General features: G+C 43.4%; 1 protein-coding gene across 1 annotated transcript in view; it reads left to right on the forward strand.

Annotated features, from left to right (window-relative positions):
* Positions 1-208: 208 nt before the first annotated feature.
* The window catches only part of PLPP2 (phospholipid phosphatase 2), a 45,288-nt gene continuing 28,823 nt past the window's right edge, over positions 209-16,673 (forward strand). Inside the window, exon 1 of the mRNA XM_030218415.1 lies at positions 209-1,323. Coding sequence (XP_030074275.1) covers positions 1,269-1,323 — 55 coding nt within the window. The 5' untranslated portion in view covers positions 209-1,268. The remainder of the gene's footprint in view (positions 1,324-16,673) is intronic.

Raw genomic sequence — 16,673 nt, forward strand, 5'->3', positions numbered from 1 at the left:
ATAAACTACACCTAACTTTAGGCATAGTTTATAGAATCACAATAAACTTGTGCTCATGCAGCACCATTTATAGAATTTGGCTCTTATTGTTTATATCATTTCTGAAAGTTTCTGTTCCTATGTTGGCACTTGTAATATTTTTTTTAACTTTCAAAAATAATAAAATATGCAAACCTGCAGGAAGCTGTGTCTCAACACACCTGAGGCAGCCTGCCCTGTGCTGGGCCCCTCTCTTTCTTTAACAGCTTCCTCTGGCTGACCTGGCAGAACCGGCTCCCATTTGTGTCTCTCACTCTCCTTCCTACACAACACCCGCGCCGAACAAACAAACAAATCCTTCCCCTCCACTTGGCTACGTCAGGTCGGGCTTTGGGCTTTACCTGGCCACAGTAGGAGACTGGCAGAGAGGGCGATGGCAGGTTGCTGACTTTCTGTGCTCCGATCCTCCGGAAGGAAATGAAATGCGAGTAAGAAGAATATCGGAGGGGAAAGAGTTCGCAAAGAAGCCGCAGAGAGTGAAAGTGTCCTGCGCAAGTGGAACATTTTCGCTTTGAAAATGCCAAAGACGACGCGTTCGCGATTTTCGATCACGAGTACCAACTCAGCAGTGATGGAACCCAAAAACTGAGACCTCATCATCATTAAATCCCCCTCTAAACCAAAAACTCACCCAACCCCAATACCCGGTCCCTGAGACCCCACCATGCTCCTCCTGGACGAGGCCGTACAGCGCCGAGTCTCCTCCGGCGCGGGCTCTAGCCTGGGAGTGTGAGCAGGGTACGGCGACGTCAGCGGGGGCCGGACCGGAGCTGCTGTGGCCTCTCCTCCCTCCTCCCCCTCCCCCATCGGACTTTAATTCCTGGCTCCCACTCCTCCTGCTCCGGCTGGGCCCGTGTAAACCACGATTCGCTTCGGTTCCAGGAAGTCCTTGCGGGTACTGCTGCAAAACGAAGCTCAGTCACCCTGGCGGGGAGCGAACGAGAGACATTAGATTAGAGTCTGGAAGAAAATAGGAAAGAAACAAAATGAAAAGAGAGAATGAGATCAGAGTCTGAGAGACAGAGATTAGATCGGGGCCAGAGCAACAGAGAATAAGATTAGGAGAAACGAGCCCGGAAGAGAGAGAGAGTGAAATCAGAGTCCGGGAGAAAGAATCTGGGCGAGAGAGAGACTTGGAAAGACAGATCGGAGCGTGGGAAAGAGAGTGTGTCTGTGGGAGAAAAAAAATAGACTGTGAGAGACGGATCAGAACCTGGAAAGAAGTCAAGATGATGGAGAAGAGGAAGATATTTGTGCTTCTGGACGTCTTTTGCCTGATCATTGGTGAGTACTATTTTCCCCTCATCCCCCTTCACGTCCGGATTCTCCTTGTTCCCCATTCTCTTCTTCTCCCCCATCCCTTAACTTTGTCCTCCCTCCATCTCTCCGTGTGATGGAACTGTATGCAGTGATATGTACTCACTGTATGTACATTTTATGCTCTCTTGTATTAGGATTTTAAATTGGGCTCTGCCGAGAATGCTTTTTTGCTAACTCAGCTAATAATACATTCATAACTCAGCTTTGCACCCTTTCCTGGTCCCCCTTTCTCTGCTCGTCCTCCCCTGGGATTTAGGTATTGGTTCGTTTTTTCCCCCCTTCTCCCACAAACATTTTTCTCCTTGGCATCGTTTGATGATTCCTATGAATCAAGGAACTTTCACCTTTTCTTGGAGTTGGGACGCAGGATCACCACCTCCTCCTTAACTGAGCAAAACCCTGTGGCAGGTAATCCCTGCCCCTTGCTGAGCACAGTCCTGGCGACTAAGTGGGTTGTTCCCCTCATTTGTTGTACTGAAAGCTTTTCTTTCTTGATTGTTGAGATCTTGGATATGCTTTTAAGCAGCACACAAGCCCAGCCTTAAAGGATTAACTATTAACCACAGTAAGTAACCCAGATAAATCTTTATGGTGGACTGCAGTGGACTAAAGCTAGCCCTTCTTCACCAGTGGGGGAAACCTCCACATGCAAGGCCAGTAGATCAAGCCCTGGCTTCTGTACAGCATCATGTGGTTACCTCTTCCAAAGCTAGTGACAGGCAGGTGATTTAATTACATCACATAGAATCTCTTATTTCCATAATGGCTTCACAAGCTGCAAGGCATGTCAAGCAGTCAGTAGATGCTAATATTGCTAATTCGGTAGCATATTCAGTAGTCTTGATGCAAAAATCAAGCATGCTCCAGCTTACTAAAACTGGTAAACAAATGGAATGGGATGAAACGTCATCAGACAAAGAAAGGAGCCCCCTCCTGCAAGAAAAATGGGGGGGGGGGGGGATTAATACAAAAAATCTTAGTGTTATAACACACATAAACCCCAACAGTTTTGCTTGCAGAATTTATGGTACGTTTTCATCCCTGGGATAGACATTCGGGGCTGGAATCAGTAAATCTCTGAAGACATATCTCTTCAATAAGGCATATCACAACAATGATCAATAATTGTAAAGGCAACACATCAACACCTTCCTTTTATTCCAACTGGTTTCTCTCTGTGCAACTCCAAATGTAATTTTTTTTACTCTGGAATGGCGAATTCCATAACCAAATATTGTAAGCCACATTGAGCCTGCAAAAAAGGTGGGAAAATGTGGGATACAAATAAATAAATAAATAGCGCTGGAAAATCGGCTCCAGAAAAAAAATTGGCACACAGCGCTGTTCTGTAAAGGTTGCGCCAGGTTGAGTGCGCTTTCATTCATTTCAGTATTTATATACTGCTTGGTTTACAGTTTCATCTTATTTGTTTGTTGCATTTGTACCCCACATTTTCCTACCTATTATAGGTACTGGGTCTGTGCCTAGTGGTCTCACAATCTAAGTAGTACATTGTGCTATTGTACCTGGGGCAACGGAGGGTTAAGTGACTTGCCCAGGGTCACACAGAGCTGCAGAGGGAATTGAACCTGCTTCCCCAAGATCTCAACCTACTGCTGGCCATCAGGCAGCAGCGGGAATCGAACCCAGTTCTCCAGGTCTGCAACCTGCTGCACTAACTGTAGCGCCAATACCCACGCCCATATTTGGCCACCAGGACTTCCGCCTGCTGAAACCGGGTGTAATTCCTGGTGCCCGATTTGGGGGTGCACGTCCCTGGTATTCTGTTACTCTGCGTGCAAATTTTCAGAATGCCCGCCTGTGCCCCTCCCATGGCCACACCCCCTTTTGGGCTACACGCTATGGGGTTTGGGCACCCAGTGGTCTAGAATAGCGCATAGCTACATGAGCATACAAATCCTAATTGATGACAATGTCAATAATTGTTAGTACCCAATTATTTCCGTTAATTGGCATGTTAACCAATTAAGTTGCACGTACATCTCAGGATCATGTCCAGATTTTGGCTTACAAATTTGGATGACCTTTATAGAATCCGGAGGTTGGTGGTTACTGTGCATATCCACCTGTGGGTCCATTCTTTTTACTCCCCCTCTCGTTCCAGAATGAGTTTGGCTTGTTTTTAGTACTTATGAAGGAAGAGAACATAAATTTTCCTGGCCTGGTCCTAAATATCTCCTAGTTCATTTCAAATTCAGCAGAGGTCACCATCTGTTGGGCTTTTTCATTGTTCGTTTTCTGTGTCTTTTTCTGTACATCCTCTTTTCTTATTCCATCTAATCTGCGTCATATCAGCAGCCATCTTTGACATCCAACTGCTCATTCCATCGCAGATAGTTTTGCCAGGAAGCCACTGAGCATGGCTTCCACTGTTTGCCCCTGCCTTCTGTGCTGCAGTGCCCACCTGTGGCTGAAAGCTGGATGCAGCACCCAGGGTGCTCCTTCCTATGCTGTTCCTTGGTTCTTCACAGTTTGGCCTTATGGGCTCCAGCCTCCCTGCCCCAATAGCTTAGGGGCCCTTTTACTATGCCATGTAGGCACCTATGCGCATCCTACACACATCAGTTTTGAGGTACCGCCTGGCTACCACGTGGCCCAGGCAGTAATTTCATTTTTATGTGCGTCCACTAAGCTCGCCGGAAAATTTCCAGCATGCGGTGCTAACTGGGCGGTAATCAGCATTGTACACGCGTAGACCGTTACCGCTGGTTAATGCATGAGACCTTACCGCTAGGTCAGTGGGTGGTGGTAAGGTCTCAGGCCCAAAATGGACGCGTGACAATTTCTATTTTGCCGCACATCCATTTTCAGCCCTCCCAAAAAAGGCCTTTTTTGCAGGTGCACTGAAAAATGGACCTGCGCGTCCAATGCATGCATATAGACCAGCGCAGGCCATTTTTCGGCGCTCCTTAGTGAACCATTTTAGTTTTCCATCGTGCAGCCTAAAGATGGGTTTGTTGGTGGAGGTGGGTGGGAGGGCTGAGGCATCACCTCAAATTGGAACCTTCATTTCTGGTTAAAAAAATTTCCAATTCTATCTTCAGTTCTTTTAATTAACTGAAACAAACATGGTTTTTTTTTTACCCCAAAGAAGCAAAACAAGACTGAAATAGCAACTTGGAAGACCATAATTAAATCCTGGAAAAGGAAGGGAGCAGGTTTCATGTACTTGTGATCCACCTCAGCTGAGAAGTGGTAGCTTTCTGCACAGAATGGGAACAGCCCTGAGGGAGGAGGGCTACAGGTTTAGAAGGTGTCCTGCCTGTGCAACTTAATCTGAAGTACAAACTGCAATTAACCATCACTAACAAACACTGTGCAGTGAATGTAGAAGGCTGTAACCTCTGCAGGTAGAGCAGGGATGGAAAGAATTGTGGGTGTTGCATTTACAACCTGTAGGACAACTTCTGCTTGGGCACAAGGCAGGCAGGAAGGGAGGAGCAGGCATACTCCTGTACAGTTATTGACATAGGAAGCAGCAAAGGCCTCCTGTGAAACGATTTATTTATTTCGATTTTGCTCACACCTTTTTCAGTAGTAGCTCAAGGTGAGTTACATTCAGGTACTCTGGATATTTCTCTGTCCCAGGAGGGCTCACAATCTAACAAGAACAAATTAAACTCATACCCATGTTGAGAACAGGTTCTCATTTTATTGCTTTGTAGTGGTAGAATGTGAAATTTGTTTATGTCTTATGTTGTCTTTTCACTGTATTTCTTTTGTGAATTTTGATTACTTTTATAGTTGTGATCCACCATAAACCATGGAATGTGCGAAATATAAATATGTTAAATAGGTAAATAGAACTGCTGGAAAAGATAAGAGTCCCTGCAGAATATTGCAATCATTTTTTGTTGGGTCAGCACTTTTTTTTTGTGCTGTATTTGTTTTTTTTTGTTTTGTTTTGTTTGTAATTGTGTTTTGGTGAGTTTGTATTCTGTATTTTAGATTATGTATGTCGGTTTGTTACCCAATATGAACAAACATAAACATAAGACAGCGCCCTGAGAAGTTGTGCATATTCTGTTAGGCCTAGTGTCCCAGGACATTGGTCCTTCTAGATCTGCTTTTCTGTAGTTAAAGAAATGAGGATCTGAAATGAGGATCTGAGACCTCTGCTAGCAGCAGGGCCATACCAGGCTATACTGCATCATGCAGAAGCGAGGAGGCTCTGGGCTCGGCAGCTGACGGGATGTGAAAATCGCTGCCACTGTCTGCCACTCTCTACTGAAACGTGCTGGATGCACATCAAGGTATGGGGTGAGATGGGGTTCCGAGAGCTCTAAACCTCCTTTTAAATGCTGATAAATTATGGCTTATGGTGACAGGCAGGGCGGGGGGGGGGGGGGGGGGGGGACACCCACTGAACTGGTCTGTGCAGGGCTCCGCAATTGCTAAGCGGCCCTGATTGTTTGCCCTATGTGTGTAAAACCAAGAGAAAAAAACAGCTTGTCCTTTTCTTAAGAAATCCAGGTAGGTTTCACATCTGATTGCAGCTTTCCTATGAGCTTCACTGGGCACATCGGCACCCTTTCCTGCATGGCTTGGCAGGAGTGGGGTGAGGGGCACCTAAATCATTGACACGTATGAATATTACAACTTGTAAGCTTGATCCCATGCCCCAACCACTACTAAATGGACTTGGAAAAAATCCACAATTCCAGGAATAACATGTATAGAATGTTTGTACGTTTGGGAAGCTCGCCAGGTGCCCTTGTCCTGGATTGGCCGCTGTTGTGGACAGGATGCTGGGCTCGATGGACCCTTGGTCTTTTCCCAGTGTGGCATTACTTACTTATGTACTCCTAGTGATTCAAATTGTCCCACCTGAAACTATTGCCTTTACTTCATCCATTTTTGACTAGTAGTCTAACTGGATTTTCAAAAGGCATTTGACAAAGTACCTCATGAAAGACTCCGGAGGAAATTGGAGAGTCATGGGATAGGAGGTACTATTCTATTGTGGGTTAAAAACTGGTTAAAGGATAGAAAACATAGAGTAGGGTTAAATGGTTAGTATTCTCAATGGAGAAGGGTTGATGGGTTCCCCAGTGGTCTGTGCTAGGACTGTTGTTTTTTTAACATATTTATAAATGATCTAGAGATGGGAGTAACTAGTAAGGTAATTACATTTGCAGATGACACAAAATTATTGAAAGTTGTTAAATCACAAGAGGATTGTGAAAAATTACAAGAGGACCTTATAAGATTGGGCATCCAAGTGGCAGATGACTTTTAATGTGAGCAAGTGTAAAGCGATTCATATGGGAAACAGGAACCCAAACTATAACTACATGATGCAAGGTTTCACATTAGGAGTCACTGACCAGGAAAGGGATGTAGGTGTCATTATTTATGATACATTGAAACCCTTTGCTCAGTGTGCAGCGGCAGCTAAGAATGCAAATAGAATATTAGGTATTATTAGGAAAGGAATGGAAAACAAAAATGAGGATATTATAATACTTTTGTATCGCTCCATGGTGCGATCACACCTCAAATACTGTATGCAGTTCTGGTCACCGCATCTCATAAAAGATATAGTGGAATTAAAAAAGGTAACAGAGAAGGGTGACGAAAATGATAAAGGGGATCAGACGACTTCCCTATGAGGAAAGTCTAAAGTGGCTAGGGCTCTTCAGCTCAGAGAAAAGAAAGCTGAAGGGAAATATGATAGAGGTCTATAAAATAATGAATGGAGTGGAGTGGAACAGGTAGACGTGAATCGCTTGTTTACTCTTCCCAAACATACTAGGGCTAGGGGGCATGCAATGAAGCTACAAAGTAGTAAATTTAAAACAAATCAGAGAAAATATTTCTTCACTCAATGTGTAATTAAACTCTGGAATTCATTGCCAGAGAATGTGGTAAAAGCAGTTAGCTTAGCGGGGTTTAAAAAAGGTTTGGCTAACTTTCTAAAAGAAAAGTCTATATGCCATTATTAAGATGGACTTGGGGAAAATTCACTGCTTATTTCTAGGATAAGCAGCATAAAATGTATTGTACTTTTTCAGGATCTTGCCAGGTACTTGTGACCTGGATTGGAAATAGGATGCTGGGCTTGATGGATCTTCGGTCTATCCCAGTATGGCAACACTTATGTCTTTATGCATGTTGCTTTAAAAAAGGCCATTGTTCATCCTGTTTTGAAGAAGGCATCACTAGACTGTTCCGTCCAGCAAATTGCCATCCTGTCTCTAATTTGTCTTTTATTTCTAAGGTGATTTAGAGCACTGTCTTTGAATAACTTCAGTATCATTTTGAATCAATGTTAATTTCTCAACCACATCAGTCCGCTTTTAGACCAGATTATAATACTGAAACTGTCCTGACAACTTTACTGAGTGAAGTTCATAGCAGTGGTGTTCCTAGGCCAGTAGCCACCCGAAGCAGAATGCCGCTGCGCTCCCCCTGTCGCATCACCTCCCGGGGGTGCAGGGAGCAGCCGCACGGCTGTCAGCTCCTCCGGTTCCTTGCCCCAAAACAGGAAGTAACATCAGAAGGAGCAGGGAACTGGCAGAGCCGGCAGCCACGTGTCTGCTTCCTGCACTACCTTGCAGCATGCACCCAGGGTGGACCGCCTCCACCGCCCCGCCCTTAGTACGCCACTGGTTCATAGTAAACGATGATGGTTATGTTGCATTGGCTGTCTCTGTCAGCTGCATTTGATGTAATTAAGCATTCTCTGTTATTATCACACCTTTCCGATGTAGGTGTCTCAGGTACAGTTCACAAGTGGTTTTCTTCTTTTCTCCAGGACAGATCATTTTCTGTGGTTACTTCTGATGATTCATCTCATTGTTGTCCCCTTTTATGTGGTATTCCACAGGATTCAATTTTGTCCCTATTCTTCTTAATTTTTTTCTTAGTCCCCTTCCTTCCCTAGTTCAGTCATCTGGGATTAGCGGTTATTATTGTGCAGACAATATTTTTTACTTATTCATTATACTACTTCAAATAATCCTGATATTTGGCCTTTACAGAAGTGTTTACATTTGGTTGCTAATCGGTTAAAGAAGAATCAGCTAATTTTGAATCCTGAGAAGACAACAGCATGTTGGTTGACGGGTCATCTTACTCCCTCCCCCACCCCCCCAACTATTCCTCTGGTGCATTTTAATGCTACTGTTGCACCTGTTGATACATTTAAATATCTTGGGGTCTGGCTAGACTCAAAACTTACATTTTCTTCACAAATTTCATCTGTGATTAGATCAGGTTTCCTTGCCTTACGGCGGTTAAGATCAGTACATAGTTATCTTAGTTTTGACTCTCTTATTATCCTTTTTCATGTGTTCATAGGTTCCTATTTGGACTGTTGTAATATAGTCTATTCTGGGATTACAAAGGCAGAACTGCAGTCAGGTTATTATGTCATGCCCAGCGGAGAGATCGTATCTCTCCACTTCTTGTTAAATTTCATTGTCTGCCTATAGAATGTCATATAAAATTTAAAATCTTGTCATTAGCATTTAAGGTATTCCAGATTACTTGGATTTTTTTAACTATTCCACATACGTCTGCACATGCTCTGCGTTCTTTTAATGCCATGGATTAATTTTGCCAAATCCATCAAAAGCATATTATGAGTCTACTAGGAAGAGAGCTTTTTATTTTACTGCTCCTTTTCTGTGGAATTCATTACCTGTTTCTTTGAGAGCTGAACCCTCGTTTTGCCAGTATAAAATTGGGTTAAAAACTTCTTTTTTTCAATCAGGCATTTGCTAGCTTTGTATCCAACTGATATTGGTTTGTATCAGCTTCTATGGGTTGCCTGCACGGGAGATGACATTTCTATGAAATTATTATGAAACTGAATTTTTTAAAATAGTTTTGTTAATTTCATTTGAGTGATTTTTATTGTGTGTTTTGATATGCTGTCCTGTCTGATTTTTGTGTTCTTTTCTGACTATTTTGTTTTTATTGTATTCCACCGTGATTTGCTTTAGTGATAAAGGCAGACTTAGCAAAGTTTAATCAATGATAAATCAGCCAGTTCCAGGGATTTCAGACAACCCTCTCCCTGGTGTATTGTGGAACCTGTAGTGCTGATTTCAGTTAGTAGAGTCCGGGCTACAAATCCCACACTGCTTTGGGAGGTAAATTCAAAACCAGGACTGGCCAAACAGTCTTAGCTTGGCAGCTTGTGTCAAAGGGAGGCTCCTTCTGGAGTTTCTAGGATGTCATATGTGCAGGGAGCACATCAAGGGGGGGGGCAGGAGGGGCAGTCCGCCCTGGGTGTCAGCTCGGGGGGGGGGGGTGCTCCCTGCCAGCTCCCTCCCCGGGTACAGCACGATGACCCCCCCCCCCCCCGACCAGTGCCTACCCTCCTCAGCTCCCTCCGGCTCCAACCAGCTCCCGCACCCTACCTTTAAAGAAATTTCGGAAGCCATGGAGAGGCGAGGCGCAGCGCCTCACGCCTGCATGTAAAAGAAGCGTGGATCCTCATCAGGCCTTCCCTCACGCTGTCTGTCCTGCCGTCCGCTGACGCAACTTCCTATTTCTGCAAGGGCGGGACAGACAGCGTGAGGGAAGGCCCGATGACGATCCACGCTTTTTTTACATGCAGGCGCGAGACACTGCGCCTCGCCTCTCCACGGCTTCCGAAATTTCTTTAAAGGTAGGGTGAGGGAGCTGAGGAGGGTAGGCACTGGGTCGGGGGGGGATGTTGATGCGCCGAGGGGGGGTGTCATCGTGCTGCACCCGGGGGGGGGGGTGCAACGGCAAACCGCCCCAGGTAGCAGCCCTCCTTGCTACGCCACTGCATCAAGGTGTGCGTTGGGAGTTCCTTTTAATCATGCCAGTGGTGCCTAAGGCAATTGGGACTCTTTTTGTATCTTTCTGTCACATTTCCTAGGGGTCTTTTATATTTTCTGCTGGCCGTTCTAGTCTTTTCCCCATCTCTGTGCCTATTTCAGGACAGAAGAGGAAGCTGCAGCACCTGAGTGCATGCAAGAGCTCTTAGCTCTGCCCCTGCTGCTGTACCTAATGGTTGCTCCTTGTATGTATCATGCAAGCAAGGAAAAAGACCTTTGCACTCAGGCTGGGCATGATGAATGTGCTCTTCATTTGGCCTCTCCAGACAGGGAATGATGTTTTCTTGCGGCCTCATTCTGTTGGACCTGTCCTTGGCATTCAGCCATGCCCTTACACTGTTCTGTGTGTAAAGGGGTCATTTCTGAGTGCCTTGAGGACCTCCAGGACTTTATAGTCTATGATCACTTCATAATCTGTAAACTGGATGCAAGGAAGCCAGACATACTGATAAAAGAGAAAAACTCTAGAATGGCATTGATCATAGAGTGTCCGTCCCAAGAGATTATTCTGTGAATTGTGTAGATAGAGTACCAATAAATGCAGTTAGAGAACAAGAAAATGTGGCAAAAAAATACAGAAATATTTCCCATCATTTTTGGTGCCACAGGCTTGACCAAAAATCATTTCCAAGCGGACCTGGATAGGTTGGCTATAAATGTTACATCAAGTATCAGCAGTAACATCAAAATGTTTGAAAACACTATGGAAACTAAGAAGGATCAGAGACTATTTTCCAAGACAATCATTCCGGATAATGGTACAATCGTTAATACTATCACAGCTAGACTACTGCAACGCAGTATACGTAGGGTGCTAGGAAAACACACTAAAATCGCTGCAAACTGTCCAAAACACGGCAGCAAGACTCATATTCAAGAATTTGAAATATGAAAGAGCTACTCCACTGCTCAAAATACTATACTGGCTACCAGTCAAGCAAGGTTAATCTTGAAAGCTAGCACCCTCATTTACAAGATGCTATTTGGCATGTCCCCTGAATACATGCTAGATATGATTGAACTATCCTCAAGAAATTCAAGCCCAGAAACCAGAGGCTATCTAATCCTCCACCTACCCAATTGCAGAAACATAACCTACAAACCCATATACACTGCGGGATTTAGTTACCTGGACTCCAAGTGGTGGAACTTAATACCAAAGGTCGCAAGAGGCATCGCCAACTATTTTCAATTCAGAAAAGAACTGAAAACCTACCTCTTCAAAAAATTTGCCCCCAAAGTTTATCTAGTGTGAGACACTTCACTAGTGAGCAAAGGTGCTGCCCCCTCAAACTCTGACCCACTGCCAGGCCCTAGTAAATGATGTATTCCAGGCAGTGGCATACCTACCTTGGTTGCCATCCGGGGAGGACCATCTGTCCTCCAGGCGTATCCCCCTGCCCACCCTCCTCCGAGCAAGGTAATGTGCTGAACAGTCAAGCGGCTATCAGCTCTGCCAATCCCCTGCCCCCTCTGATGTCGACTTCCTGTTTCAGGACAGGGGAACAGCAGTGTCAACAGCTGCGCAACTGCTCAACTGCTCAACGCACCTCCTTGCTGTCTGCACCCAGGGCGGTCTGTACCCATCACCTCGCCCTTGGTATGCTAAAGACGGGGCGGTCTTCCCCCATCACCCCAGCCTTTGTATGCTAGAGATTCCAGGCCCTGTGTTCATTGTTGCAAAATCCAAGGGGCTCTAAGGTTTTTGTTTTGGTGCTGATTTGTGTCACCTTTTGACTTAAAATGAGTTAAATGGAAAGGTTTAGCCATATGGTGTGCTAATTCTGATAATTCCATGTTTGATTGTGTGCAGGGTCTGCATATATAGCATTTTATGTCACTGAGAGAAGGGAGAGAGCAAATAAGGGACTACATAAAATAGATCACATAAAATGGGTCACAGATCCCATTTGTCTCTATGGTCTGTCTGTTTCTCCTCATCCTATAATGATGTGAATGGTTATTAGTATAATGGGCTGGACTTGGGCACAAGGACAAAAAGGGGCTCATTTTCAAAAGAGAAAAATGTCTCCAAAACAGCATAAAGTGACATTTGGACGTTTTTCTCTGAAAAACATCCAAATCGCAATTTTCAAAACTCAGACTTCAAGTGTTTTTCTCAAAAATGTGTGCAAATCACAAGGGGGCATGTTGGGGCTCATTTTGGTTGTTCCCTAAACTTGGACATTTTTCTGCCATAATGGAACAAAGTAAAAACACCCAGGGCTAAAAGTTAAACGTTTTGGTCTAGACCTGTTTCAATCACGCCTAAGTCACAAAAAGGTGCCCTAAATGATGAGATGGAGTAAAGCATGACCCCCCCTTACTCCCCCAGTGGTACATAAGTGTTGCCATACTGGAACAGACTGAAGGTCAATCAAGCCCAGTATCTTGTTTTCAGCAGTGGCCAATCCAGGTCACGAGTACCTGGCAAGATCCCAAAAAAGTACATTACATTTTATGCTGTTTATCCTAGAAATAAGCAGTGGATTTTCCCTATCTTAATAATGGCTGATGGACTTTTAGGAAGCTATCTAAACCTTTTTTAAACCCCGCTAAGCTAACTGCTTTTACCACATTCTCTGGTAACGAATTCCAGTTTAATTACACATTGAGTGAAGAAATATTTTCTCTGGTTGATTTTAATTTTTTATTACTTTGTAGCTTCATTGCGTGCCCCCTAGTCTTAGTATTTTTGGAAAGAGTACTACTACTACTACTTATCATTTCTGTAGCGCTAGAGTAAACAAATGATTTGCATCTACCCGTTCTACTCCACTCATTATTTTATATACCTCTTTCATATTTCCCCTCAGCCGTCTTTTCTCCAAGCTGAAGAGCCCTAGCTGTTTCAGCCTTTCTTCAAAGGGAAGTTGTCCCATCCCCTTTATCATTTCCGTCGCCCTTCTCTGTGCCTTTTCTAATTCCACTATATCTTTTTTGAGATGCAGTGACCAGAATTGCACACAGTATTCAAGGTGCGGTTGCACCATGGAGCGATACAAAGGCATTATGACATCCTTGTGTTTATTTTCCATTCCTTTCCTAATAATACCTAACATTTTATTTTCTTTCTTAGCTGCCACTGAAAGTATCGTCAACTATGACTCCTAGATCCTTTTCTTGGTCAGTGACTCTAACGTGGAACCTTGTATCACATAGTTTGGGTTGCTCTTTCCCACATGCATCACTTTGCACTTGCTCACATTAAACGTCATCTGCCATTTGGATGCCCAGTCTCCCAGTCTCGTAAGGTCGTCTTGCAATTTTTCGCAATCCTCTTGTGATTTAATAACTTTGAATAACTTTGTGTCATCAGGAAATTTAGTTACCTCACTAGTTATTCCCATATCTAGATCATTTATAAATGTGTTAACAAGTAGTGGTACCAACACAGACCCGTGCAGAACCCCACTATCTACCCTTCTCCGTTGAGAATACTGACCATTTAACCCTACTCTCTGTTTTCTATTCTTTAACCAGTTTTTAATCCACAATACAACACTACCTCGTACCTCCTATCCCATGACTTTCCAATTTACTCTCTGGAATCTTTCATGAGGTACTTTGTCAAATGCCTTTTGAAAATCCAGATACACAATATTGACCGGCTCACCTTTATCCACATGTTTGTTCACCCCTTCAAAGAAATGTAGTAGATTGGTGAGGCAAGATTTCCCTTCACTAAATCCACGTTGGCTTTGTCTCATTAACCCATGCTTTTAAATATGCTGGGTAATTTTGTTCTTTATAGTAGTCTCTACCATTTTGCCCCGCACCGACGTCAGGCTCACTGGTCTGTAATTTCCTAGATCACCTCTGGAACCCTTTAAAAAAATCAGCATTACATTAGCCACCCTCCAATCTTCTGGTACCATTCTTGATTTTAAAAATAAATTACATATTACTAACAATAGTTCTGCAAGTTCATTTTTCAATTCTGTCAATATTCTGGAATGTATACCATCCGGTCCTGGTGATTTGCTACTCTTCAATTTGTCAAATTGCCCCATTACATCTTCTAGGTTTACAGAAATTTGATTCAATTTCTGTGACTTGTCAGCATTGAATACCATTTCTGGCACTGGTATCTCTACCACATCTTTCTCGGTGAAGACTGAAGCAAAGAATTCATTTAATCCCTCTGCTATGGCTTTGTCTTCCCTGAGTGCCCCTTTTAACCTTTGGTTATCTAGCAGTCCAACCAATTTTTTTTGCTGGCTTCTTGCTTTTAATATACCTAAAATAGATTTTACTATGCTTTTTTGCCTTCAACGCAATCTTCTTTTCAAAGCCTGTCTTTGCCTTCCTTATCAGTGCTTTGCATTTGACTTGCCATTCTTTATGCAGATTCCTATTATTTTCTGTCAGATTCTTCTTACATGTTCTGAAGGATTTTCTTTTAGCACTAATAGCTTCCTTTGCCTCACTTTTTAACCATGTCGGCTGTCATTTGGTCTTCCTCCTTTTTTAACAGATAGAATATGTTTGGCCTGGCCTTCCAGGATGGTATTTTTGAACAGCATCCACACCTGATGTAAATTTTTGACCTTTGCAGCTGCTTCTCTAAGTTATTTTTTCACCGTTCTTCTCATTTTATCATAGTCTCCTTTTTTAAGTTAAATACTAATGTATTGGATTTCCTGTGTGTACTTACTCCAGAGCTTATATCAAATCTGATCATGTTATGATCACTGTTATCAAGAGGCCTCAGCACCATTACCTCCTGCACCAGATTATTCACTCCATTAAGGACTAGGTCTAGAATTGTTCCTCCTCTTGATGGCTCCCGAACCTACTGCTCCATTAAGCAGTCCTTGATTCCATCAAGGAATTTCACCTCTCTAGCATGCACTGATCTTACATTTATTTATTTGTTACATTTGTACCCCACATTTTCCCACTTATTCGCAGGCTCATTGTGGTTTACATGTTGCTGGAGAGGTGTTGGTAGGCTCCGGAGTAAACCGTTACAAATACAAGGTTAAGTAGTGGTAGGAAAAGGTTTATGTGAAGGTTCATGTGGTGGGAGCACATGATGGAAGTCAGGAGCAGATGGATTTGTAGGTGATCTTAACGAACTGTAATGTTGTGGTGTCACGAAATACATTTTATGTTGGGGTGGGAGGATATGCCTTTTGAAACAGGTGAGTTTTTAGTCTTTTCCTGAATTGGAGGTGATCGTGCGTGGTTTTCACGGCTTTCGGTAGAGCATTCCACAATTGTGTGCTGATGTAGGAAAAATTGGATGCGTAGGTAGATTTTTATTTTAGTCCTTTGCAGCTTGGAAAGTTGAGATTTAGGTATTTACGAGCTGTAGTGGTTGTGTTTCTGGTTGGTAGGTCAATCAAGGCTGTCATATATCCCAGTGCTTCGCCGTGGATAATTTTGTGAGCCATGGTATAAATTTTGAAGGCGATCCGTTCTTTGATTGGGAGCCAGTGTAGTTTTTCACATAGGGGTGTTGTACCAATGTCAGGGTAATTGAAATCACCCATTATTATTGTGTTCCCCAGTTGGTTAGCCTCCCTAATTTCTGATAACATTTCTACATCTGTCTCTTCATCCTGGTCAGGTGGACGTATGATTCTATCACTATCCTTTTCCCCTTTATACATGGAATTTCAATCCATAGGGATTCTAAGATGTGTTTTGTGTCCTGTAGAATTTTTAGTCTATTCGATTCAAGGCCGTCCTTAACATACAATGCTACCCCTCCACCAATTCAATCAACCCTATCACTGCAAAATAATTTGTATCCTGGTATGACAGTGTCCCACTGGTTATCCTCCATTCACCAGGTCTCAGAAATGCCTATTATTTCTATTTTTTCATTTAGTACAATATATTCTAACTCTCCCATTTTATTTCTTAGTCTTCTGGCATTCACATATAGACATTTCAGACTATGTTTGTTGTTCCTATTTACTTCTTGCTCAGCAGTTGACAGTGATAGTGTGCAAACAATCTTGAAAATCTGTCTGCTTTTTATTTAAAGACACCTGGTCTACTATGCTCTCTAATGCAACCTCACTATCAGGATACCCTATCTTTCCTGTTTTAGTGATATCTGTGAAAGATACCTTATTCCAAACCATGCGCTTTTGAGCGACTGTTGGCCTTCCCCTAGTTTCTAGTTTAAAAGCTGCTCTATCTCCATTTTAAATGCTGATGCCAGCAGCCTGGTTAAGGTGGATCTCATTCTTTCGGAATAGGCTCCCCCTTCCCTAGAATGTTACCCAGCTCCTAACAAATCTAAAACTCTCCTCCCTGCACCATCGTCTCATCCACGCATTGAGACTCTAGAGTTCTGCCTGTCTCTTGGGCCCTGCACGTGGAACGGGGAGCATTTCTGAAAATGCTACCCTGGAGGATCTGGATTTCAGATTTCTACCTAGGAGCCTAAATTTGGCTTCCAGAACTTCCCTCCCACATTTTCATATGGTATTGGTACCCACATGTACCAAGACACCCAGC

Source organism: Microcaecilia unicolor, chromosome 11 (assembly GCF_901765095.1).
Source record: "Microcaecilia unicolor chromosome 11, aMicUni1.1, whole genome shotgun sequence".
Classification (NCBI taxonomy): domain Eukaryota; kingdom Metazoa; phylum Chordata; class Amphibia; order Gymnophiona; family Siphonopidae; genus Microcaecilia; species Microcaecilia unicolor.